This window comes from Castor canadensis, chromosome 9 (assembly GCF_047511655.1).
Source record: "Castor canadensis chromosome 9, mCasCan1.hap1v2, whole genome shotgun sequence".
Taxonomy (NCBI): domain Eukaryota; kingdom Metazoa; phylum Chordata; class Mammalia; order Rodentia; family Castoridae; genus Castor; species Castor canadensis.
Window position 1 is genome coordinate 9360104 of NC_133394.1, and position 27105 is coordinate 9387208.

Below are 27105 nucleotides of genomic sequence, written 5' to 3' on the forward strand. Positions count from 1 at the left end.
GTGGACACGAAACTCAAGTGACAGGTCCGGAAGTACAGGACTATGTTACTTTAGGACTAACGAACCGCAAGCCATACTGTGGCTGGTAACTGTGCTCTAGGCACATGTGGCATAAAAATGCTTGTATTTGTTTTAAAAGCTAAGCCAGCTTGACTTTGTTACTGCAGGCTCCAAATGTGCAATTAGCCATGTTGAAATTTAGGCTTATTTAAAAAATTAAAAAGCCCTGGAAATGGTGTCTTCATGCAGGCACTCCAAGTTCAACTTGATGATAGGAACCGACATTAGCCAGGAATTTTTTGTTTTTTTGGTGGTGGTTGAACTCGGGGCCTCACACAAGCTAACATCCCCTTCCCCCCACCAAGTCACACCCCCATTTTTTTTTTTTTGGTAGTAGGTTATTGGGGCTTGAACTCAGGGCCTACACCTTAAACCACTCCACTAGTCCTTTTATGAGATTTTTTTTTTTTTTTTTGAAGTAGGGTTTCCCGAACTGTTTGCCTGGGCTGGCTTTGAACCTCGATCCTCCTGCTCTCTGCCTCTTGAGTAGCTAGGATTACAGGCATGAAACACTGGCGCCCGGCTCATATGTTTGTTTTTAAAATACACTAAATCTTTTCCCCAGAGTTCTGTTTTGTACTTCTTATGAAAATGAGCATGGTGACAAATCCTCCCCACAAAGGGGCCGACCATGAAGTTCACAGCTTGCTTGGAAACAGAAATGAAAACTGGGAGGGTGCAGGGATTTTCCCTGAGTGAGCTCATTGGTGTTAGCAGTTTTTTTTTTTTTCCATTTAAAAATTATCGTGTACCAATTGTACAAAATAGTGGACTTTGTTATGATATTTTTCACAGTACTGGGGTTTAAACTCAGGGCCTACACTGTGAACCACTCCACCAGTCCTTTTTTGTGATGGTTTTATTCAAGATAGGGTCTCTCGAACTATTTGCCTGGGCTGGCTTGGAATTGCGATCCTCCTCATCTCCGCCTCCTGAGTAGCTAGGATTATAGGTGTGCGCCACCCGTGCCGGCCTCATTACCCTCTCTTGTTCCCCCTCTCCTTCCTCTTCCCAAATAGGCCCCTTCCTACTTTCATGTCTTTTTTCTGTTTTGTAGATTTCACACTATTAGTGAAAACAGGATATTCACCTTGCTGAGCTGGCTTATTTTACTTAACCTGATGATTTCCAGCTCCATCTATTTTCCTGTACATTACATGACTTTCCTCTTTAACGCTGAATAATACTCCATCATGAATATCTACCACATTTTCTTCATATACTCATCCACTGATGGGCCCGTCATCTGACTTCATGACTTGGCCACTGTGTGTCTCTGTGTTATGCTCATCTGCAGTGGATGCCCGGGGGCAGCTGGACCCCATGGTAGTTCTATTTTTAAGGGGCGGTAGTTATTTTATTTAGCCAAGAAATCACTCCATCCTTTCTGTTGTTCAGACCAAAAAATCCCATACTGCTGCTGGCTCACACCTGTAATCCTAGATCAGGAGGATGTGGTTCGAAGCCAGCCCCAGGCCAATAGTTCAAGAGATCCTCTCAAAAAAACCCATCACAAAAAAGGGCTGGTGGAGTGACTCAAATGTTAAAAGCATATATCTAGCAAGCTGAGGCCCTGAGTTCAAACCACATGCCACCCAAAAATAAACAAATAAATAAATAAAACCCATAGGCCTTATCTGTGACTCCTCACTTCCCAATGTATGAAGCTTTATTTATTTATTTTTCTTTTGGTGCTAGATTCAAATCCAGGACCTGTGCACACTAGGCAGGAGCCGTGCATTCTGCCCCAGGCCAGAAGGACAGCTTTTTCTCCTGCTTTGACTGTGGCGAGGGCCTTGCTGGTTTTGGAGGTGCTGCCACTGAGGCTGTGCTCCTTCCTAGTCACAACAAAGTCTTGTCTCTATCTCTCAAATGCAAAGCAACCCACCTTCCTACAGTCCTCAGCCACTCCTGCCACTGTCACCCCAGGGCCAGAATTCAGACAACTAGCCATCCCCCCCCCCCCCCCCCCCCCCGCCACCCAGCACTCTGTGGCAAGTATTCAAGCTGGTCAGTCCTGTGTCCTCGCTGTTCCTTCCTGCAGGACTTACAAATCGAGGGGTTTGCTCAAGTCTTGCCCTTGCTTCTCCCTCTGTGTGACAGGCCTACCACGGCATGCCCCCTTCTCTGGAAAACTGCCGTTAATAACTCTCTTTTTGATGACACATCTCTCACATCTCAGTAATAAAACATGCATTTTAAAATGCCTAATCCTACACCTCAGCAAATCCTGTTGCTGCTTGTAGACACACCCGATTGCAGCCTCTCCTGGTCAGTCTCGTCCCCATGACACCATCATCCCATACTTCTGCTCCTTCCTGTCCCTATCTCCACACCACTCTCAAGTCCAGAGCCAGAGCTTTTGTCACTCCTTCCACCTGTTCACATCCCTCCAACTAGAGGGGGAATCAAAACTAATTTCAAAGCTACTTCTGGAGACTGCAGTAAACTCATTTGAACAAAACTTTTTTTTTTTTTGGTACTGGGGTTTGAACTCAGGACCTACACCTTGGGCCACTCCACCAGGTGTTTTTTGTGATAGGTTTTTTGAGATAGAGTCTCAAGAACTATCTCCCTGGGCTGGCTTTGAACCGTGATCCTCTTGATCTCTGCCTCTTGAGTAGATGGGATTACAGGTGTGAGTCACCATGCTCAGCCCAGCTGCTCCCCACACATCCTTGAGGTGGTGGTGGGGGTCTCATAAACTTTTTTTTTTTGGCTGGGCTGGCCTCAAACTGCAAACTTACAGATCTCAGCCACCCAAATTGCTAGGATTACAGGTGTGAACCACCACTGCCCAGCTGGCTAGTACTATTTTTAAACAACTTACAATGTAAAGTTCATTTAGTAATTTAAATAAGCAGGCAGGCACATCATGAGAAAATCATTATTGCTTTTCTTCCCCCATCCACCAAAGAATGACAATGACAAATGATTGTATATTTTGTTTAATACTTGCATTGTTTCTATAGCGCAATTATAGCAGTCTTTAAATTTACTTTTCATTACAAATATTTGTCAAGTTTTGTTTCAGAAACATTTTTCCTACTCTCTTGCACATGCGCCCAGACACACTACAAAAAATTCATTCATCACACAGTAAGGGCAAACATTACTCATGTAAACATCTTTCATTAATTTCCCATAATTAAAAAAAATCATAGAATTATAGATATTGAATAAGGCTCATAGATTTAGTTCAAATTCCACAAAAGACCGACGACGCTCAAGAACTTTTGGTTGCAATAAATTCAGAAAGCAGACCCCTGGCTTCCACTCCATACGCCTGCCTCACACAACCCAAGAAACGTATTTCAGGAAAAAAGAGAACACAGAAAACCCAGGCAGAGAAACGTCTGAAGTAGGGAGGTCAGAATCATGGACTTTCTTACTTAATTACAGGCATTAGGTTCTCATACAGGAACCAAGATGAGTTACAGTATCCCAAAATGTAACCAAGTAGAGCGGTTGGGATACACTGGCAGACGCATGGTTCATATTGCTAGTATACACAGTGAAAATTCGTCCTCCGAAATATTTCATTATATCCAGGACCAAAGGGGAAAAAACCCACTCAAGTCGAATTCGTTATAAAGGAGGTTGTTTTCTCTTTCTCACTCTCTTTTTTTCATTAACTCAAGAGTCAGGAGGGAGGAAGGAGTGTGTCCTAGGGACTGAGTGGTCTTGGAAAGGAAATGACCTCTACAACTGTGTGTAGAGTCACAGACAGGAAGCCGGGGCTCTGAGATCCAAGACGTCTCTCTCTCTGGCTGGAAGTTGGGTGCTGGGGTGCATAGTATTCCAGAGCTGAGACAGGAAGTGGACTGTGCTGAGAAATGGACCCCTGCGGTGGCTGCCTGCTCTTCCCTCTGGGAGGGGGGAGGTCGGGAGGCAGAGGCCATTGCAAACCATGATATCCCACCCTGGGGTCTCCACCCAGGGCAGCCTCCCTGACCTGGGACTAGGCAGTAGGGGGGTGTGGGGATGGCGGCCCAGCTCCGAGGGTCACGGCCAAGTCTGGCTTCGGATTCTGCTGCCCTGCAAAGAAGTTGTGCTCCGGATAACTGCACCGGTGTCTCTAATGTCTGGGATTTGCCCGGGGCCCCAGGGCCCGCAGGGAATCACGAAAAGGTAAACACACTTCCCGTTAGCACCGAACTCACCACCCGCAAGCAAGCGGCTGGGGTCCTGGGGAAGCCCCAGAGTGATCTGTAGGCTTTTGATTTTTAAAAATCACAATTGATCTGCAGTATATCTCAGTAGACTCAGATAATTCTCACCAAAGATTTTTGTAATGTGTTTAAATAGCACTGGAATAATTCAACTTCTTTTAAATATATTCATTCTATCATGAAAATATTTCATACAAACATCTATTTATATACAAACACATTAAAATTTGTGAAAAGGGTTTCTACCCCTGTGGTTGTATGGCTTCAAATAGTTTCATTGCTTTGAATATGTATGCACACATTTGGCCAAAGAAAACTTCTAAGATTTAGTATTTTTAAAATTAAAAAACAAACCAAAACAAAACGATATTGAGATTCCAAATTTCTGAAGGGAAGAATCCAAGAAAAACCAAAACCCCCCAAAAAAATCTATCAAGGTACCTCAAGTGCACATAAATTTAATATAGTTTGTGAACCTTTGATCTGTGGCAAATTTCAACTATCCATCTTGCAACATAGTTTTGCTTGTTTTTCTAAAACAACAAAAAAGTTTGAATTGTAAATCACTACTCAGGACAGAACTTGGGGCGACTTGTGTAAAACAACAAAACAGAAACTCTAGCTCTACCTTCTTGGAAGATTTTAAATGCATTTTGCAGTGAGCGATTTAAGTTTTTATGTGAAATGAAAGTCACTAAAAGTGCCACATACTGTCCCGCTATGACAACCCTTTAATTCACTGTTCACAATTAATGCAATTTTATTTTATGACGTGCTGGGGATGGAACCCAGGGCCTCCTGCAAGCCAGGCAAGGCCTTGCCACTGAGCTCCACCCTAGCCCAATCAATTTTAATTGTTACAATGAAATGTTGCATATAGTCACATTTGGCCTCGTTGGCTTTTTTGGATTGGTGATGGTAAGGAAATAGTCTTTTCAAGTGTGATGAACCCCAAAATGCAAAGAGGTTTGAACTCTAGTTCTAGACAGGTTCAAAGAGGTCTTGAAAAATGAATTTCCTTCTTAGTAGCTCAGGGAGACCAGGAATGAAGCAGGTTAAATAGAATAGGTACTACAAAATCCAAGTCCTCCTCATCTGTCTTTTCATCTCGTCATTGCTTCACGTGGGAAATTCATTCCTGCTCTGGCAGGTTAGCCCCGATCCTAACTAACGCAAGGTGCTATGGCATCGTAGAAAGGATCTAAGGGAGGATCTAGTCACGCAGGAGTGGGACTGAGAGAGCTCTGAGCGAATCCTGGAGCCCCTGGCGTCACGCACACGCACACCGCCCCCCACGCCCCCCGCTGGCTGGGGGAAGAGTGGAAAGTGATTTCTTTCCCACCACATTTTTTGCTGTGATCCCAGTGCTGAGGAAATGGCCAGATTCAGCTGACTCCTCGCTACTTCCTTCCACAGCGGATGTGCAGCACAGAATTCATTCTGAGGCTTCCCCACTTTGAATCAAACAAGGACGAACCTTTCCTTCCTCAACAGCTGATTCTTTACACAACCTCCATCGCCCACTTCTTTACCTACTCAGGGCACAGAGACTCGCCAGCCTGTGACAAAGCCGTAGGTCTGGGAACGTGTGTGGAAGAAACAAGACAGAAGGAGCTGGACAGACACAGGGACTGGAAGTGATGCACAGAGGGAAAAGTACCCATGGAGGGTATCCGAAAGGCTCGCAGAGAGCCAGAGGGAGGCCAGCAGGGGAGGAGAGGAAGTGGAAACACAGGGAAAGCCTGGGATTGCTGGGCTGGGCTGCTGTTCCACTCGGACCCTCAGACATCCTCATCTGTGCAGAGAGGAGAAGAGAGACAGAAGAAGAAAAAAAGAGCTGGAAGATCCAGGAAATACAGGGAGTTAGGGAGACAGAGAAGCTTGGTGTGGGTATATTGTTTCTTTGGACTTGTCTGAAGGTCACGGACACATGGCTGGGTTTTAAACCCATAGTGCTAAAGTGAAGAATGGATTAGCTGGTTAGTCACTACTTAGGACTCCTCAGTTCCTTTTATTCCAAAATTTGAAACACTCCGCTTGAATGGGATAGCTAGAGTAGCCCTTAAGAATAGAAGCTGTGTCCATGCAGCCACGAGCAGCGGGTATGTGTTGTCACAGGCTTGAAGTCCTGCCAGGCACAGCGCATCAAGGTGGGACCTGCTGCTTCTCCCTACCCCAGTCACTCCCAGACTGGTTCCACAGCCCAACTGACTGACACTGATGGAAGCCATCTTTCTTCAAAGAAGTCACTCACTTTTGACATATTTAAATGAAAGCACCTATCAGAATACAAATCCAGACTTCACCTATCTGTCACAGTTTCCAGGCAGTCTCTTTCTACAGAATAGAAGCGATCCTATCCTGGTGCCTTTTAATCTACAAACTGCTCAGTTCCTTTTGTGGGAGATCTTTTTTGGAAATCCTGATGACTTCCACTCCTGGGTGAACCATCAGCTTAAGCTTCCAAACAGGGATCCAAGTGGATCTCCCAGAAGCCACTGCCACCTGGCTGCAGAGTACATGGTGGGTGCAAGCCAGGAAGCCTTGCAAAGAAGGGGTGGGCAGCTGTGTCCCCTTGAGCGCTGAGTCCTGTGTCCAGGAGCTGCCTGACAGGCAAACGCTTTCATCAAAGCCTTCTAAGAGCAATATGTAACTGACAAGAAATCCCAAACTTCTTTCTGTCCTAATCCTTACTCTAAGCCTACTCCCAGCAAGCGTCCCTCAGCTGGAGCTCACTGTCACTAACGACAGCTTGGAAGGCTTTAGCTTTAAGACCAAACTGCAGACAAGTGGCACTGTTGACAGCTGCAGGCCAGAGCAGCCATAGCTGCAGACCTCCCAGCCACCTTGTCCAGGCAGCTGAAGACAGGCTGATGGCACGTGGTGAGTGAGCATGCTTATAAAAGCCCCGTTTCCCAGAATCCATTCAGGGCAATCTCAGTCATTTTGCAGCACTAATAGGCCAAACTCAAAAGCAGGGGTTTTCTCCTTATTTCTGCAGTTGTGATTACACATGGCTTTCGAGATGGCTGAAATGCTACTGATATTTTTGCTTTTAAACTATACAGGTGTGAACTTCTAGCTTAATATGCTTTGAAGCAGGTAAGAGCTTTGAAATTACCCCGAAGAGTTTTAGCTTTAAGATTTGATTTGTACCTATTACAATGTCTGCCTTCATAGCACTGATTTGAAAGAAGTTTCTGAATTCTGCATTAGAACTCAAGTTTGCTATTGATTTTTTAATTCAATGCCTGTGTCATAGCCAGACTGCACTAGGTTATGTACATTGAATGTGTACCCAAGGAGAAAAAATTATTAGCACTATTGAAGATATTGCAAAATTGCCACAGTTTTTGCCTAGAAATACTAATTTCCCTCTCTTATCTCTTAAGGTATATATTACAACTCTTCCATAACTTAATGCAAACAAAGTAAATTCATTTCTTCTCACATCTGAAAGCAAAAGTATCTTTGTTTGCATGCGAGAATAATAATTCTATAATAATATCCTGGCCCTATGAGCCAGTACTTTATATCAGGACACAATGATGAAATAATGATCTAGAAAAAAACCCAGAGAATCTACACACTGCCACTGTGGCGAAATCCATTTGGAAGTTTTCCTTGAAAGGACAGCTAAGGTAGGAGTAGGACTAAAGAAGTGACTCAAAAAGTGGGCTTCTGTTCGCTAGGGAAAAAACAAAGCCATCCTATTGCAAGATAGAGATCAAAGGTTAAAAGGCAAATTATACTACACTTAAGAGAATAAAGATTTCATCCCCCTCTCCTTTCCATATGGCACACATGCAAGTGTGACAACACAATTTGCACTGGCCATGAGAAAAAAACATGGAAAAATCACCTAGGAATAAAAACGACTGAAAAAAATCCCGTTTCCCTTTTTCAGTGCAATCATTTGACATCTCTATGTGGTTCAGATTTAGACTTGAACCACCAAAGAACATCACGCCGCCGTATGTCAAGCGCTCCACAATGCCTCTCAGTAGGATTGTTGCAAGGCTAGCTAATTTTAAATCTGGTATGAGTGATACAGTCAAACCTAGTTAGTATGCAAGAAAGGTGTTGCTAACACAGGGTGAGAGGATGTGACATCACAGCATGGGCAGTCCCTGGTTGTCCCGTTGTCGGATAAACGTGTGCATAGATCCAAGTTTCCATCCCAGGTCTCTGGACCCCAGAGCCACCAGGCCTTTCACTTTTGCTGGGTGGCCTGGAAGGCCTTCAGCTCCACCTGGTACCACTCAGGGGCCTCAGGCCCGCTCTTCCCCGGGGGGCTGTGGTCATAGCCATAGGCGACGGTGAGCTCCTCGTCCGTCTCCACAGCTCTGAGGGTGCGGATGCATTTGATGGGCCCAAAACGGGGGTGGACAAACCTAAACAGCAAGAGGCATACGGTCATTCCCAGGCCGGAGCAGAGGTCAGAGGCAAAGGCTAGCGAGGCCAGTGCAGGCACTGCCCTGTGCCCTTGTCTGGAAGCCCCTGGTGCCAGCCAGCTTTGGCTCCAGTAGGACCCCTCAGACAATAAGCCCCACCCCTTCCACAGACCTTCCAGGCTGGAATGGCCCAGGAGAGGCCCTGGCAAAATCTGTCTGCCTTCTTGAGCCCATTTGGCTGAATCAGCATTTGGGATCTGCAACCTGTCCTTCATGAGAAATCAGATCCTGTGCAGTGTCAGCAGCTCAGCTCTCCTGGCTGCTAGCATCAGGTGACCTGGCTGTACCTCAGGGAGAAGGCTTGAGCACAGTGAGTTTGCAATCTCAAGAAAGCCCAGTGGATTTGCAAAAGCAAAAAGTGTGTGTTCCGCACTACCTGTATGAAGGGGCCTCAGGGTCCATCCCATTTAGGTGGCGTGTTTTGGGAACAGGATGTTTAACTCAGTGCAGGACTGTGAACAAGCATATGTGTGTGTGTGTGCATGGCAGGTGAGTGTGTGCACATGTGTGTACATAGCAGAATCAGATTGTGTTCTCTCTCAAGTCTCCTGAGCCAAAGATTCAGGAATTTCTTGTTAGAATCACAGCTTTGTCTTTAGAGACAAACACCTTAGGGCCTAGGGAGGCAGCTCAATCGTAAGCCACTTGCCTCACTTGATCCTCAGCACTGCAAATCAACAAATCAAAAGAGCAACAAAAACCTCCACTCTGCAAGGTGCTGGTGGCTCCCTAGCTACTCAGGAGGCAGAGATCAGGAGGATCGCAGTTCGAAGCCAGCCCAGGCAAATAGTTCACAAGACCCTATCTTGAAAAAACCCATCACAAGAAAGGGCTTGTAGAGTGGCTCAAGAATTCAAACCCCAGTACCACACCAAACAAACAAAACCACAACAAAAAAACCCACTCTTATAATTTCCATCTATTATTTTAGTATAAAAAATAATCCTTCTGAAATGGAGCTCTGGTTAACCTTCTGACCCTCTGATAAAACCCCATCTCCTGAGGCTTCACAAATAGCTGACAACCCAAACTTTTTTTCTGTACCAAGCAGAACTCCTTGTTCCCACGTTACCTGTATTACAGCCAGGAAAGCAGTTTTTGTTTTGTTTCTTTTTCTTTTCTTTTTTTTTTTTTTGGCAGTACTGGAGTTTGAACTCAGGACCTTACATTGCTAGGCAGGCGCTCTACTGCTTGAGACACACCTCCAGCCCAGGACAGCAGTTCCTGCCTGTTTGTTCATTTGCGTTTAGCACCAGACTACAGTTAACGAAGCTTACTTAATTGAAGCATATAAAAGAAAACACTGACTTGAGAAAGAATTGTATGAATTGGTATCTGAATTTTATATTTGGCTATTATTCATGTAGTCTTCCCATTACTGTAAATAACTGAGATTTGTTCACATTTGGCTTACAAAACAAAATCAAAACCTGCAGAGTAAAGACACTTGATTTTGCACGAATAAAGCCTCTCCGGTCTCCAGTTATCCCTTCCTTCAAGTGAGAAAATTCACATCCTTTAGCTTGTTCTAAAGGAAGAGTCCAAGTAGCATTTAGGGTCGCTAGTTACAGCTGGGGCAGCTGGGAATGATGCCTAATTCCCACTGGTCGAGGAAGCCTGGCAGCTAGTGACAGTGACAGTTTTCATCTGACATGTCCTTTGACTTCTAGGCCACCTCAGGGCATTCCTGAGGAACCTCCAAATCCAGGCAATTTTCCTGCAGATGAAACGCACCTGATCTGACATCTGACCCTGCTTATGAGAACAAGATGGATGACGGAGGGACTGCAGCTACAACCGAACAGAGAAGGTCACATGCAGTCCACTGGCGTCCAGGAAGGACTGGCGTGCTCAGGCCATGCTGAGGGGCAAGGTGGATGTACCGAGACCCCCAACTGTCTCCTCCTGGCAGCAGGAGTGACACTTGGCTTTGGGAAGGCTTTGCGTGTTTTTATTTATTTATATTTTTGTTATTGCTTTTTTTTTTTTTTTTTTTTTGAGACAGGCAACCATGAACCCCTTGCTCTGTCTGGATTCCTGTTTTGGACATTTCGGGTGAGTGGATGGCACATATGTGGTCTCTTGGGACTGACTTCTTGCCCTTGGTGTGCTTTGTGCTGTCTGTTCTCATCATGGTGCAGTAAGTGCATCGGTCCTTCATTCCTTTTTATTATCAAACAACAGGGACTCTGATGTTATAGTTCTTTTCCAACTCTGAGACCTCGTGCTCATGGCTTAGGATTTTATTTTCTCCTTCCTTTTATTTTTTGTGGTACTGGGGATTGAACTCAGGGCCTCACATCATGAAAGGGTTTCCTAACCCCTTTCTATTGTGCAGAGTAATTCCAAATTTCACTACTATTCCACTGCCTTTGTGTTTTTGTGTGGTGCTGTGGATGGAACCCAGGGCCTTGTTCACGTTCTACACTGAGCTACACCCCTAGCCCCAACACTATCTTTTTTTTTGAGACTGGGCCTCGCTGTATAGCCCAGGTTGGTCTGGCACTCAAGATCCAACTCCTTCAGTCTCCTGAGTGCTGAGATGACAGGTGTGCACCACCACGCCTGGCTCTGACACTATCTTTAACTGAGCCAATCAAGGGACAAAAAGACAGCAGTAAAACAGCAGCCACTAAGGGTACTTCTGTCATATTTCTAGTCTTGAGCACTTTCCCTGCCCAGCTGCCAAGGCTGGAGGTGGGCTGTTTAGATTTGGAGTTTTAAGTCCACTTTAAGCCCATGATGGAGGCCCCCTGGTCATTCTGATAGAGCATCGTTTTCTGAGGTTTCATGTCCTCCTCAGACCTGGGGCCCGAGGTCCAGTTCCACCCAGCCGCTCAGCATCCTACTCACATGTCGTAGGTGCAGTTTGGAGTGAAGGAGTGATTCGCCTTGTGTCCCAAGGAGGCACAGTACTCGGAGACGTGGCTATAGGGCTCAGGCACATCGATGACCGTCTCCTCATCGAGGGACAGGGTGTTCCCATTCAGAGCCCAGTCCCGACTGTCCACCTGGAGGAAGGGAGAAAGCCAGCCTTGGAGAGGCCTGTTCTTTGCAAAAGCGCAAAGGATGGCAGATAGGTTAACTCTTCATCTTACACTGCATGGCTTGGGTGCTACGGACATGAAAAATCCTAAGACTCTGCACGTGATTGTGCAACCAGACAGCTCAATGGACTACCTACCTGTTGCTTTTTCCTTGTTTTATACAGAAAAGGAGGATTTCAATCACCTATAAAGACACAGCATAACCAGATAACTTGAACTGAAAGTAGATGAAGAACTTGAGGCAAAAGAAGAACAAAGTATGAACATCGGATGGAATGGGAAATGTGACAGATGCAGTGTGATCTTCAGGAGAAGGCCAACCTTCTGTGCCTGGGGTACCAGTGTGATCAGCAGCCAGTCCCCAAGCCAGTGTGCCTTCCTACCATGACAACGACCCATTATCTACGGTGCAGCCACCCGGCTTCCTTTCTCCAGGCCTCTCTGACAACACCCCCAGATCTTGGGAGGCTGTTTCAGAGCAGAGGACCATGTTTTCATGGAACCAGCATGCAACTCTCAGCTGAGAGACGTGACAGGTGTGCTTTTATTTGTTTGTGATATTCATGCAACAGATATGAACTAGATGGCCACACAGCAATGATCACAGGTAAGAAAAGTTCTCATGGATCTTAAAACTCCAGACCTGTCATGTAGTCTTGCTGCCATCTATCTATATTGCCATTAGGTGTCATTTTCTTATCTCATCTTCCCAGCAGAATCTAAACTTCATGGGGACAAGGAGGAAGTCTTGCTCACTGAGTCAGGGCAGCACAGTGAGTTTCAGCACAGAGCTGCTTCTGCTATCCAAAACCCTGCTCCACTCTGTTAGTTACTGTATTTATCACCTCGGGCAAGTTGCTTAACACTTCTGGGTTACAGTTTCCATCTGCATAAGATCTGAATGAATAAACAGAAGCTAAGCATCCCTAAACTGAAAACCCAAAATGCTCCATGATTCAAAAACTTTTGAGTGCTGATATGATGTTACAATTGGAAAATCACACACCTGAGCCCGTGTGACAGGTCTGTCAAAGGCAGGTGCACTAAAAAATAGTGTATAAAATTACCTTTAAGCTATGCATAAAAGGTATATATGAAACATAAATGAATTCCATGTTTAGAACTGTATCCCATCCCAAGTTATCTCAGTGTGTACATGCAAATATTCCCAAATCCGAGCCAGGTGCTGGCTCACATCTGTAATCTTAGCTACTTGGGAGGCTGAGATTAGGAGGATCGAGGTTGAAGGCTAGCTCGGGCTAATAGTTCTCGAGACCCCGTCTCCAGGAGATGGCTCAAATAATGTATACACATGTAAGTAAATGCAAAAATGTTAAAGTAAAATAAAATAAAAAGAGACCCCCGCCATCTCTGAAATAACCAGAGCAAAATGGACTGGAGGTGTGTTCAAGTGGTAGAGCAACTGCTTTACAAGAGCGTAGCCCTAAGTTCAAACCCCAGTCCCACCAAAAATGAAAAACAGTAAAATTCCAAAATCCAAAAAAATTCAAAATTCAAAACACTTCTCAATATGTACTCAACCTGTAATATAAGGTTGCTTGTCCCTAGGCCACCTTTCATACACTCAATTTCTTGGGCTATCTGGGGCCATTCTTGGGGCACCATCTGCTCAGTTTGAATGCATCACCATCTTTGGCTTGTATGACTGACTTGAATGTGTGATAGACTATTTCATGGTATTTCCTTTCTTATTATTCCATGGGAATTGACAAAGTGAGGCAGGGAACTCCCTGGCTATGCTGAAACTTTTGCTTTTAAGCAGACACTGAGGTCCTAACTGTGAGACAAAGACAACACTGGGGGCTGAAGCAAGGGATCCAGAGTTCGAGGCCAGCCAGGGCCACATAGTAAGACTCTGTCTTAAAAAAAAAAAAAATCTGGAAAAGGTAAGAGGTGATGTGACACTTTGATGTTTTGTCTCATAGTGCTGGGGCCTCAGGAATGCTAGGCAGGTACTCGTGACAGCTGTACGCAGCCCCATAATTGTTTTTAACTTTTTATTGTTAATAATTTTAGCACCGAAACTTTTCCTAACAAGACAGGGTGTTTTATGACTTTTGCAGAAAGCCATAATGCACCTGCCTGAGGTCATTAATTATTAAGAGTTTAATTGGATCTTGGTGTAAGCTAGTGCAGAGCAGTGACTGTCCCCCGGATGGCACCATCCCACTTTCTATGAAGTCGTCGTGGAACTTGAAAGGGACCTTGTTTGAAACAAAGCCTTTGGATGGACTATGTTGAGTTTTGCTTGGGCACTCACCTCTTGGTGTGTAATTCGGACGCCATTGTAAAAAGCCATGACAGTATTAGGTCCCACTGCTACCTTGGCAAACAGTCCTTCTCCTGCACTGGAAATGAGGGACTGGGTAACGTAAACCCTAGGTAGAGAGAAAATCGTGATAATCTCACTCCCAACATCAGCCATCAAAATGTCGTTACAGCAACTGGATCCAAAATATCAGCTCCCAATAATCCTGCAGAGAAGCAAAGGAAGCAGAATCACTATGCCATGTGCTCCCCCTGGAAATGGAAGGAATGGTTGCCCTGTCACTTTTAAAAGTGCTACTTAAAGTTTATTCCTTAATAAGGAGAGGATTATTACATATTCATAGTTACTCAGCATATGAAGTAAGTTTTTTTTTTTTGTAGAGGTTTAAGTTCTTAGTTAATGACAATTTCCAGTCTTAATGGACAAGAAAACATTTCCCAAAGTTACATAAAGCTATACCCAAGGTTGTCAAAGCCAGGTGGCAGGGGAGGACCGTTAACTCCAAGACAGATCTTTTATCTGAAAGGGCGACAGTTAATAGGATACATCCAGTAAGCACTTCCCGACCAGAAGGCTTAAAGCAGAGGTTGGCTTGAGGGTCAGAGGTGGCTGCTGCTCATTTTTGTAAATAAAGTTTTATTGGGACCCAGCCACGCCTATTGACTCACTCTGTGCCTTCCTGCTGCAGTGCTGGCTACAGAGGCAGAGCTAAGCAGTTGTGACAGACATCGCAGGGCCTGCAGAGTCGCAGAACGACTTTAACAAGCACGGGTTACACACAGAGAGCACCGCTTGTGGTTATGCAGCTGGATTTAGTGACAGAGAACTACCACTGTTCTCTGTTCCCTCCACTCTCGGTTCTCTGGATACAGTGGTGGGGTGACCGTGCAGGAACTGTCACCTCTAGTTTCCATCACATGGAGTTTATGCTTATTTCACAGATGGAAATCTGAGTTTGGTTCCCAGCTCACTCCTCCTTCGCTGTGAAAGAATCACCCACCCTGCCCCTTCGCAGTGACTGTGCTGCTAGTGACCCTGTGTCACTAGCACCGTCTGTGCTGCTTTGTTGAGAGAACACACTAGGTCTCAGGTCCCCAGAAACAGCCTCCCGCAGTTTCCACTCTCTCCAGAACAGTCTGTCTGGGGCTGCTGCTCCTGTAGTCCTTTTGTTGTTGTTGGTGGTGGTGCTGGGATTTGAACTCAGGGCCTCACACTTGCCAGACAGTTGCTCCACCACTTAAGCCAAGTCTCCAGCCTGCTCCTATAGTCTTGAGTCTCAGAATGAAGACTGGTCACACGAACCCCACCAGAGGTCTGGAGTCCCACATTGCCCAGCTGAACCTCGTGGAGCCCCATCTAAGGGGCCCAGCCTCAGCCAACCTACAGAACCGTCCGTGGAAAGAAAATGCTTGCTTCTGTGAGCAGTGATCATTTCAGCAGTGTTGTGTTTTGGGGCTAATACAGAAACCCAGCCCTCCCCTTTGTAACTGGGCCAGAGTCTCCTGTCAAAAAAGAGGTCATCATTTTGCTGCCCGTGACGCTGTGGAGTCAGCCCTGTCAGTTAAGCCAGGGAAGAGGCCTGTTTCTTAGATGGGAGCAGGAACTGAAGGGGGGTGGGGTGAACCATGCTGCAGAGTGAGACAAAGGGACAAGTCACTCTGATGGGTCCTCACTCAGAAACAGACCAGCTGCTGTGAATACGATGACTCCAGGCACCCATGAAAACCACAGCAGGGACAGAGGGCCTGACCCCCTGTGATGAGCTTATGGAACCAGAGTCTTGTCATTTTTTTTTTTTTTCCATACTGGCATTTGAACTCAGGGCCTACACCTTGAGCCACTCCACTGGTCCTTTTCTGTAATGAGTATTTTTCAAGGTAGGGTCTTGTGAACTATTTGCCTGGGCTGGCTTTGAACCATGGTCCTTCTGATGTCTGCCTCCTCAGTAGCTAGGATTACAAGCGTGAGCCACCGGCATCTGGCAAGTCTTGTCATTTATGGGCTGGAATCTTCCTGCTTATTCTTATACGTTCTTTGTTTGCATCCTGTTCTCTCTTAAGGAATGTTCTGGGCCCCATGAGCAGGGCTAAGGGGAAAAGGAGGTGTCCAGGCTAAACTTTCAAGAGGGAGAGATGCTTCCCTACAAAGCATCATGGTACACAGCACACATGGTCCCAGAGCCCTGAGAAAGGGGACCCATGGGAGGACACAGCTGCTTGACCCAATGCTCTTTCTACCTAGACTTTTATCCTATGACTGACACAATGAGCTGTTGTGGGCTGTATGGGTACAGACTCTGTAGGAGAATAAACTTCCTCACAATGTGTAAATATTTACCTGAAGGATTCACAAAGGAAAAGAGCACATCGATGAGGGGCTTGGACTGAGCAGCCCGAGCAGACAGCCATAGAGGCACACCGGCTCCTGTCACTAGGGTTTTTTAACCTCACAGAAACAGAGCAAGTAGAGCCACAAGGAAAAAGTTACCTCTCCGATTCGTAAGGATCAGGAAGCAGAGCATCTGTAGAGATGCAAGATGACGTTGACTTATCAAAGTGGTACACAGAACCTAAAAAGCAAAGCAGCATGTCAGTGCAAGCATTTCTGGACCCATGCTATAAGAAACAGCTGAACAGCTGCCGCTGTTATTCCGGTGACCCCAACTAGAACAGTTAGTTGGTTAAATAGATGGTTGTTAGGTTCAATCTTCAGTTTCATTTGAGTCTTAATGGACGGCCATCATAGGTATTCTCTTAAAGTCCCCTGCTCTGGAGTTTTCTTTTTTTGGTAGCACTGGGGTTTGAACTCTGGGCCTCATACTTGCTAAGCAGATGCTCTACCACTTGAGCCACTCCACCAGCCCTTGAGTTTTCTTTATGTAAATGACCTAAAAGCTGTTTGGGCACTTACTTTTTTATTCAAAGAAAATGGTTTGCCATGGAATTTTCAGATCTCTCTGGTCAAATCAAATTAGATAATGGTTTTTAATTTTCCTGTGGTTTCTTCATATGGGACCATCTGTAAAATCTACCAACCAAGCCCCATCTGTTGGCTCCCTCAGTTAAGAATAAACATTCAGCCTCACCAGCAGTCAGGAGAACAGCAGGGCTTTTGAGAAAGTACTAACAAAGTCATTTTGTTTCTATTATGGTGTGTAAAGCCCAGGCAGTATGTATTCCAGAAACTAAGATACGTGACCATCTAGCGTTCTTGCTGGCTCTCTGCAAAGGAGTAGTCTAGCAAATCCTCACAGATCATAAGGAAGACATACGACGCTCGGAGAGCTAAGAAGTAAAGCAACAGGATTCAGAGTCAAAGGTCTTATTCTCTCAAAATAAATTATTTTTGGCACTGAGAATCACTAACAATCCTATTAAGTAATTCTTTAGTCGTTACCCATGGTTACCAGGTCCTTTTTTTGGTTTATTTTTTATTTTAATCCAACCCAAACACAAAGTAATCCCTCAAACTAAAAGTTAGAAAGCAATCCAAATTACTCTGTGTTTAATCAGGAATCAGACCACTTAGATATTTAAAAGAGAGAAAATTTAACTCATACAGGGGACAGAGAAGCCGAGAAGCCTGTAATCCTAGCTACTCAGGAGGCAGAGATCAGGAGGATTGGAGTTCCAAGCCAGCCAGGACAAATAGTTTGTGAGACCTATCTCGAAAAAGCCCATCACAAAAAAAGGAGCTGGTGGAATGATTCAAGTGGTAGAGCGCTAGCAAGTGCCCGAGATCAAACCCCAGTGATACAAAAAAAGAAAAGAATACATGCCAAGAGCACAAATGCTACATCTTGTACTTCAAAGGTCAAAGGTTATGGATTCTTTTTAAAAGAAATTTTCACTTTAGAATAATTTTTAAATGTACAGAAAAGTTGCAAAGAAAGCACAGTTTTTGATGCTTATCCTGACGCTAACTTCTCACATTACGCAGTATGTTTGCCAAAATGAGAAAGCCAATATAAATCTATTTTATATTTAATAATATAAATTAATGCCAATAAAATACTAAATTTTAGCCTGTGTTCAGATTCTACTGGTTTTTCCACTATGGTCCTTTCTCTGCCTGGGATCCCACATTGCATTTGGACTGCTTCAATTTTTAATTTACACAATAAAAACAGAGACATCTAAAGCAACCCAAGTTGGACCCAAATGTAAACACGAGATTTTCCATTCTGGACAATCTCCCTGTGGAATGTCTTTGTATTCCGATAGGTAAGTAATAGTTAGGCCTCTTAACACCTTGATTTTTATCTTTTTTTTTCTCCATGTAACCCACTCTGCACCAGAAATACCTGAATACACAGTTTGCAAAGAATCAGACAGCTATCTTAGGCTGTATCACTCAACACAAACCCATGATTTTTGCTCTGTATTTTCCTGATTTACCCAGAAAAAATGCTTTAGTGTGGCCTGATGCACTTCTGAAAGGAATATGTTTGTTTCCCGACGTGGATTCCATTGAGTTCAGACATCACTGATGCGTGCTCCCTGCCAGATGCTGGGGAGCCAGGATATATGCTCACCTTCTCCTGCCAGGGCACAGGCTGAGTCCATGTCACTTACAGTGCCTACACATCTGGACAGCTCCCTGATTTTTTTTTTTTTTTTTTTGTGGGACTGGGGTTTGAACTCAAGGCTTTGCACTTGCAAAGCAGGTGCTCTACTGCTTGAGCCACACCTCCAGTCCATTTTGCTCTGGTTATTTTGGAGGTGGGGTCTCAAGAACTTTTGGTCTGGGCTGGCTTTGCACTTCGATCTTCCCTCTCTCAGCCTCCCAAGCAGCCAGGATTACAGGTGCAAGCCACCAGTGCCTGGCTGAATTTGTTTTTTAATGTCATTTAAATTATGGTTCCGTGTTTCGGAGATAAAAACATTTGAAATTGATCTAATTACTGCTGTCATTTCTTAGCTCTTGTCCTATATCAGAATTATCTACCTGTACCCTTTGTCACGTGACTTTTCAGTATCTCTCAGGTGCATGGTGTAATTTCTCTGGGTCACACATGGCTTGGCCATATGACTTGCTCTGACCAATGAAAAGTGGGTGAAGGGCTCTCCAGGGAGAAGCCTCAAGAGGCAACACAGGTGTGTGCTTATGCTCTGACATGTCTGTGATCTATCATAAGAAAGTCTTGTTAGTTTTTTTTGGCAGTAGTGAGGTTTGAACTCAGGGCCTCCCACTTGCTAAGCAGGCACTCTTACTGCTTGAGCCACTCCACCAGCCCTACCCTGAGAAAGTCTTGCCCCAGGTTGCCACTGTGCCTTCAGATTGGGCCTGTCGTTCAAACACAGAGGGAAGCCTTGAACCCAGCCTGGCCTGGCCCGGCTCAGCAGATCAGCAGACCTGTGTTTGTGGTCATAAACCACTGGGGTGTTGAGTGTGTGCTCTGCAGCCAAACCTTGTTAATACACCATTTATGGGAGCTATTCAGGGAAAAAGGAAACCTCTCTGACCCCCTCCGAAGCAGACTCCACTTACTTCCAGGCATCAGCTCGAAGTGCGGCCTCCCTTCCTCGGTGGCCAGGAGGGTGGCCAGTTTTCCTTCCATCATCTCCCCATCAATGAACTTGCCGTAAAGGGCAGTCCTCTCATCTGGGTACACGTAGGCTATCTTCTCTCCCGTCATCTCCCCATCTTCATTAACTTCTCCTACAAGGCTGCCTCCATCCTGATGGGGGAAACCAAAACCCAGAAAATATTATAGCTAGAATTTATCTATAGGGCAAGAGTTCAAGAAACGTCTATTCTGCATTCTTACTATTAACAGCACTATGTGGGTAATAACGCAGAGCTTAGCTGGGCGCTGGTGGCTCATGCCTGTAATCCCAGCTACTCGAGAGACAGCGATCAGGAGAATCTCGTTAGAGGCCAGTCCAGGCAAATAGTTCAAGAGACCATATCTCGAAAATACTCAATACAAAAAAGTGCTGGCAGAGTGGCTAAAGTGGTAAAGTGCCTGTCTAGCAAGTGTGAGGCCCTGAGTTCAAACCCCAGTATTGCAAAAAAAAATAATAATAATAATAATAATAATAAGAACCCAGAGCTTTTGTCAAGAGTGAGAACATGCTACCTGTCTCCTCATATTCAGGCCTCCTGGGTGTGCAATTTTCTAGCCCCACACAAATATGCCACTGGATTGTTATATGCAGAGTGATATGTATGCTTGCTTTAGAGACTGAGCAGTACTTTGTGATCCTGGACTAGTTACTAACCCTCCATCTTGTTTGTTATCTAAGAAACAAACATGTTCCATTTGGAGCATCAGTTACATTGGAAGGAAATGTAAGCTGGTGTGGTAGGGCACGCCTGTAATCCTAACACTTGGGAGGCTGAGGCAGGAAGATGTCACAGTTTGAAGGAAACTTTTGAAAGAAATGAACTGTTCTTAGAGTGAGTACTGAGGGGAGAACCATTGCTTTTCTCCTTCCCTTGCTCCTGCTTTGACACCAGGTCACAAAAATTTCTATCAGGAAGCGCTAGGGAAGAGGCTGTAGCCTTCTCTGCCTGCTCACTGGCTCCCCTGGTGGAAGGAGGCCCTTCCGTGACCGGTGAGAAGACAGGCGTGAACACCCTCTGACACCCGTCCTCTGTTGGGTGGGTGTTAACAAGACAAAGGCTGCTCCAGGTGTCCTGCCTGATTTTCTTGCTCATCTTCTCCTGGGTCCTGGGAACAAGCAGTGGCCACACACTGCCGTGCCTGGAACCCTGTCCATGGGAAACTCCCCCAGGCAGGTCCATGCCCCTAGGGAAACCCACCCTTCAGCAGCTGCTGTCTGGAGCTGGCCATCTGTTCGGTTGAAAGCAGAAGGGGTGGAAGCCATTGCAGCTTTGGATCTGCAAGACGATTCCAATCCAGCGCAATAGTAAAATGCACCAACTCCGTCCCTGACATCATGTCTATTTCTCATTGATACAAAATCCAGGCGGCAGAGGGGCGCCAACTGTCAGCAGGTACACAACTTTTCTTTATTTTTTACTGGGGCTTGAACTCAGGGCCTACACCTTGAGCCACTCCACCGGCCCTATTTTTGTGATGGGTTTTTTAGGGTCTCACCAACTGTATTTGCCTGGGCTGGCTTTGAACTCTGATCCTCCTGATCTCTGCCTCCTGCATACATAGAATTATAGGCAGGAGCCGCTGGTGCCAGGCTAAGCGTAGCTATATTTTTAGGTTCAAAATGTGCTCCGGTCAGTGAGGGGAACTGCATGTACCAACCTCAGTGTGTCTTTGATCTCGTCTAGAGACTTGGTTGATCTTGGCCATGAGTACAATGACAGGAGGTGAGAGAGCCTGGATACCCGATGTCACCTCCCTCCTGCCCTCCTCCTACAGAGTTCCACTCGCTCCTGATGTTCCACCTGGTTACTTGGGGAGCCCAGGCTCAGTCTCCAGAACGGTCCTGGTTGCCCGCTCCCAGGCATTACAGAAAATGACTTCCAGTGGATCACAGATTCTACCAAGAGGGTTTGTAAATGCTTTGGCGATCCACAGAAGGTGTTTGATCCACAGAAGGTGTTTACAATGTTCTTTTCCTGGAGTATAACCTCCTCCTCTTCTTCTTCTCTCCCCCTCCCCTCCCGCCTCTTCCCTTCCCCTCCCTCCTCTTGCTCCTGGGGGTTGAACTCAAGACCTCACACTTGCTAGGTGGGCACTCTACCACTGGAGTGGTGCTGCCAGTCCTTTCTAAGACTCACTCGCTTTATGCCTGAGCTGGCCTGCAATTCAAACTCCTATTTGTGCTTCCCTGAATACCAGGTGTGTCCTACTGCACCTAGGCACTGATTGAGATGGAATCTTGTGGACTTTTTGCTAGGACTGGTATCAAACTATGATCCTCCCAGCTCTGCCTCCCAAGAAGCTAAGATTACAGGCTTGAGCCACCACTTCTAGTCTCTTCTTTTTTTTAAAAGGATGGGGTCTCCTTAGGTTGCCAAGGCTGGCCTTGAACTCCTGATGCTCCTGCCTCAGCCATCTGAGTAGCTGGGTGTACAGGCACACAGCCCTGAGCCCAGCTTAGCTGAATTTGTGTGTGTGTGTGCGTGTGTGACAGGGTCTGGGATTATAAGCATATGCTATCATGCCCAGACTTCACTGCTTCTTTTAAGAGCAAAAACACGTAGGTACACTTGATAGGGCTACTTTCCTTGTTATGCATGTAATAATTTGTTTTTACTAATATTTTTAAGTCATAATAGTATAAATTTCAGAGTAAGGAAACATGTATTTTGACTCAAACTCTAGGCATGATAAAATATTGAACAAAATGTCTCCTAAGGTTTATTTTCTGGAAATTCACTAACAACAGATGGGACATTTAAAATGCAAACAAAAATCAGAGTGTTAATTTGCAGTGTATTTGCTCTAATAAACTCCAGAAATATCACTGTTATCAACTACCAAAGGCAAATTAATTTAAATCACCTGTATTTAAGCACTAGAAACCATAAGACTCCTTCAAAAGCAGTGAGTGAGATTGTAAAGTCATGCAACGATGGTGTCCTAAGTCCAAAAAGACTGACTGAATCTTACATATGAAAAAACACGGTGTAAAATCAACAGCAACAAGGAAACACCCCACCATCTCCTTCTAGATGTCAAATGAATTAAAAGCAGTATATTTTGGACTTTATTAATGGTGAAGTAAAGCTAATTTGCCCCAATCATGACTGAATTGTTTTTTCAGAATGACTCTGAACAATAAGTAACAGTAGGGTCCACGGACCACCCTTCCCGGCGTGGTGGGTGATGAAGGTGTGCACGCCTCATCAGCTCCGGCTTCTGACTTTCATGGCTTCACAAGCTCGAACATCGATAATTCACTTTACTCTTTATGGTGAGGGGACAAAGCGTCTTTTGTTTTTTTTTTTGTGGGATTGGGATTTGAACTCAGGACTTTGCAAAGCAGGTGCTCTCCTGCTCGAGCCATTCCTCCAGCCCCTCAAAGCATTCTCTTTGCGGTACTTGCCCACAAGGTAGACAGGGACAGGCTTACAGGAAAGTAGATCCAGCACACTCCATGCCGAATGTTGTCCTTGTACTGTCCCTTGAAGATCAGTCGCCCATCTGTGTCATACTCCCGGGCTGGACCATTCAGCTCCCCGTCTACATATGTCCCCTGCAGAACGCCACCGTCCTCATACGTGTAAACGCCCTGGCCCTGCAGGGCGTCGTCCACATAATAGCCCTCCAGGGTGCTGTGAGAGGGGGGACAAAAGGATCAGTCAGTCCTCCACTCACCTCTGCCAAGAAAGGTCACAGCCGGGGACGTGGACGGCCGCTGCTTCAACCTCCTGAATCCCACAGCTCAGTGCCAGGAATGATGCTTCCCAGAGATGGTTAAGGTGAGGAAGACAGAGTCAACCCCCAGTCCCCTGACTCCTGGTAATCTCTTTTCTCTGCTGGAGAGAAGTGTCACCTAAATATGTTCCCAAGGCTAGACAGATGCCACTGTGTACAGACCCAGGAGAGACAGGTACACGCCGTGTACAGAGCCAGGAGAGACAGGCACACTGTGATCTGGGGCAGGCAGGACGCAGCGTGGCCACAGGACCCGAGGTGGCTGCCCCCGAGTGCCTGGCAAAGTCTTAATTGGAAACTGGAAGCCACTAGAATGGGGGCGGCCTCCATTCGGCTGAAATCACACTATTTGTATTCCCCACGACAAATGGTTGTCGTCCAGCTTTGTGTTATCAATGACAACCGGGCTAAGTTCATTAAGAGAATAAAGTCACTGTAGTGTAGCCTGTGCAGAAATGATCAAAACTCCAACTCAGTGAGGCTGGGACTGATGAGACGCAGTGGTCGTGGCACTCCCACAAGGAAAAGCCAAAAAAGATCCACTTTGGAGAAGGCTTGCTAACCAAGGGACCTTAGGATGCAAAGCACAGGACGGAAAACCAGTCGTTTAGCTGCACTTTAGGAAGCCGGTTTGAATTTCAGATGAACAAATAATTTATTAACATGTGTATGTCTCAAACATTGAACGGTTCAGAGTCAGACAAAATTTTTTTTGTTGCTATTTGTCTAAAATTCCAATTTAACTGGGTGTCCATGCCTCAGCACCTTCTGTTTTTGGTTTACTTTTAGATAGGGTTTTGCACTTTTTGCCCAGGCTGGCCTTAAACTGTGGCCTCCTATTTCTGCCTCCCAAGTTAGCTGGGATTACAGCCATTCACTACCATGCCCAGCCCTTGAGACCTTTTTGACTTTGGAGTCTCAGCAACATTCAAAATATTCCTGTGCACATTTGGATAGAACTATCTCCCGACAGACTTGTCTTCCAACATTTGTCAGGTTCATGATCAAATCTACAAGGCACAGGTCTTGCAAATCAGTTAAAAAAATAAATGTGGGCTTGCACACAGTTCTTCCTAACCACACTCAGGGGCTTGTCTGGTCTCCCTGCCGAGGGCCCATCTGCACACCCTAGAGACACGAAGAAGAAACGACTGCTCCTTCTTTGTCCACATGACTTAAGGCACTGAGTGCAAATTGTTAAGCCCCGAGAGGAAATGGACTGTGACAGCAGAAAGGGGCATGTCACACCCTTGAGTGGATTCTCAAAGGGAATAAAAATGAGAAGTCTTTGAAATTTGTCCCTGAGGAAATGAAAGAAGAGCTCCTAACACTGGTGTTCAAGACACTGCCTTTCTTTCTAGCAAATCATGGCCAGCCTTTGTCTTCTTTTTTTTTTCTGGGCCATACGGGGTTTGAACTCAGGGCTTGGTGCTTGCTAAGCAGGTGCTGTACTGCTTGAGCCACTCGCCACCCCATTTTGCTCTGGTTATTTTGGAGATGGGGGGTCTCTTGAACTATTTGCCTAGGGTTGGCCTTTAACCTTGGTCCTCCTGATCGCTCCCTCCCAAGTAGCTAGGATTACAGGCGTGAGCCACCAGCACCCAGCTTGTAAATAAAGTTTTATTGGACCACAGCTGTGCACATACTCTTTCCACACCTGCTGTGACTGCTTTACACTAACACGGGGGAGTCGAGTGGTGGTAACAGGGCCGTATGTGGCCATGGGGCCTAATTGTTACTCTCAACCTATACAGAAAAGTCTGCCAGCTCCCGTTCTAGAATCTTCTGCTCACATGCCTTCATACTCAATGGCCTCTGTATATCTTAGCTTCCATTTGTGGACACATTCAGGAAAAAAGTATGGGCTACATTTTCTTTTCTCTTTCTTTCACCCTGCCTCCTGTCTTCCCTTCCCTTCCTTCCTCATTCTTCCTTTCTCTCTCTTTTTTCCTCCTCTTTCCCTCCTCTCTCCCTCCCTCTCTCCCCCTCTCTCTCGCTCTACCTCCTCTCATGTTTCTGTTGAAGAATGAAAGAAGCTAAGAGGACACGGTGCTGCCTTTGGTGTTAATTTGTGGTCGCAGTTGAAAGGTATGTACACAGAAGCAGCTTGCTAATGTCTCTTGCAGAAGCTGGACAGAGCTGCGTTTGGCTCTGGTCTGTTCATCACTGTCCTGCAGAGGAGACCTCCTTCCCCCCAGTGTATCCTGGCCCCTGCACCCTGCAGACCCTGGCACTCACTGCAGCCTGGTCATGGACTATTACAGAACCCTCCGTGTCTTTACCAAGGTCAAATTGTGTAGCTCAGTGAGTGCTTGGCTAGCGCATGGAGGCCCTGGATCCACGGATGCCTCCCCTAACATAGAAACATCCATTAGTATTTCCTAAGCAGAAGAATGGACGTAAGAGCTGGGTGCCTGTGGCTGATGCCTGTAATCCTAGCTACTTGGGAGGCTGAGATTAGGAGGATTGAGGTTCGAGGCCAGCTTGGGCAAATAGTTTGTGAGACCCTATCTCCAAAAGAACCAGCACAAAGTAGACAGGAGGTGTGGCTCAAGTGGTAGAGTTGTCTGTTCATGGCAACAAATCAAGTGCCACTACACTGCAGGAAGCAGAACTTCTCAGCGCTCTTACCCAATCCAGCGCAGAACACTTTTAACACTTTTTTCATGTATATATCATGCATTTTCCCAATTTTTTTTTTTTTGAAACAGGATTTCTCTCTGCAGCCCAGGAGGACCTAGAATTCACTGTCCTTCTGTCTCAGCCTCTCAGGTGCTGGGATTACAGGAACACGCTATCACCTGACTCTGTTTTTAAACTTGTATCTTGGCAGAATCTTTTATCTGTTAAAAAATTATAAAAATGGTCTCTCAGTTGTTTGACTTTTCTGGTCCAGCTTCTGGAAAATTTAGAGGAGATTAACACATCAGTTTTAATTAAATTTCTTTCTCTGCACATATACAGACTATTTTTTACCTATTTTATCAAAGTTCTCATATTATTGTTAAATTTTCAGTAATAAATTAAATTAGGAAAGCTAACTTCCAAAGAAATGGAGAAATTTTACAATTGTTTACCAAGATGCATGTATCTGCATTCTATTCAACTATTACTGTATTTTCATTTAAAAATCTCTTTAGTGTCTAACAACACAAAAGGTATTAGGAGCTCAGTGTTGGTTTTTCTTCATGGTTGGGGGGCCTAGGAGGTTTTGTGCTTTCTGCCTGGTGGGGCCTAAATTTTGTCACCTTCCTCTAGCGTGTTCCTTTCCTTTTGTCAGTTGTACTTACGTAAAGGCCAAGGAAGAAACTTAAAAATGAATCGTATTTCTACCATAAATTGCCATCTCTATCCAAGTTAAATTGTGATTCTCGCTGGATGCCAGTGGCTCACACCTGTAATCCCAGCTACTAAGGAGGCAGAGATCAGCAGGAGCGCGGTTCAAAGCCAGCCTGGGCGAACAGTTTGCAAGGCCCTATCTTGAAAAAGCCCATCACAAAATAGTGCTGGAGGAGTGGCTCAAGTGGTAGAGTGCCTGCCTAGCAAACATAAGGCTCTTGAGTTCAAACCTAGGTGCCTCCAAAAAAAAAAAAAAAATTACGATTTTTTAATGTTAAAACATTGTCTTAGGAATTATTTTACATGACAAATATATATTACCTCTTAAAATATTGCACACTAAGTAAAGAAGACCCAACCCATCTGCTGGAGCTATCTTCAACCTTCAACATGTACACCCTCCACAGGGTGACAAGCAAGCCAAACGATCACC

At 45.4% G+C, this 27105-nt stretch overlaps 1 protein-coding gene across 1 annotated transcript in view; it reads right to left on the reverse strand.

The window, feature by feature from the left end:
- Nucleotides 1-2992: 2992 nt before the first annotated feature.
- The window catches only part of Setd7 (SET domain containing 7, histone lysine methyltransferase), a 42762-nt gene continuing 18649 nt past the window's right edge, over nt 2993-27105 (reverse strand). The window contains exons 3-8 of the mRNA XM_020171478.2: nt 23029-23230; nt 19514-19703; nt 16511-16592; nt 14015-14132; nt 11540-11697; nt 2993-8626 (exon numbers count right to left, since the gene is read on the reverse strand). Of these exons, the coding sequence (XP_020027067.1) occupies nt 8446-8626; nt 11540-11697; nt 14015-14132; nt 16511-16592; nt 19514-19703; nt 23029-23230 (931 nt within the window). The 3' untranslated portion in view covers nt 2993-8445. The remainder of the gene's footprint in view (nt 8627-11539; nt 11698-14014; nt 14133-16510; nt 16593-19513; nt 19704-23028; nt 23231-27105) is intronic.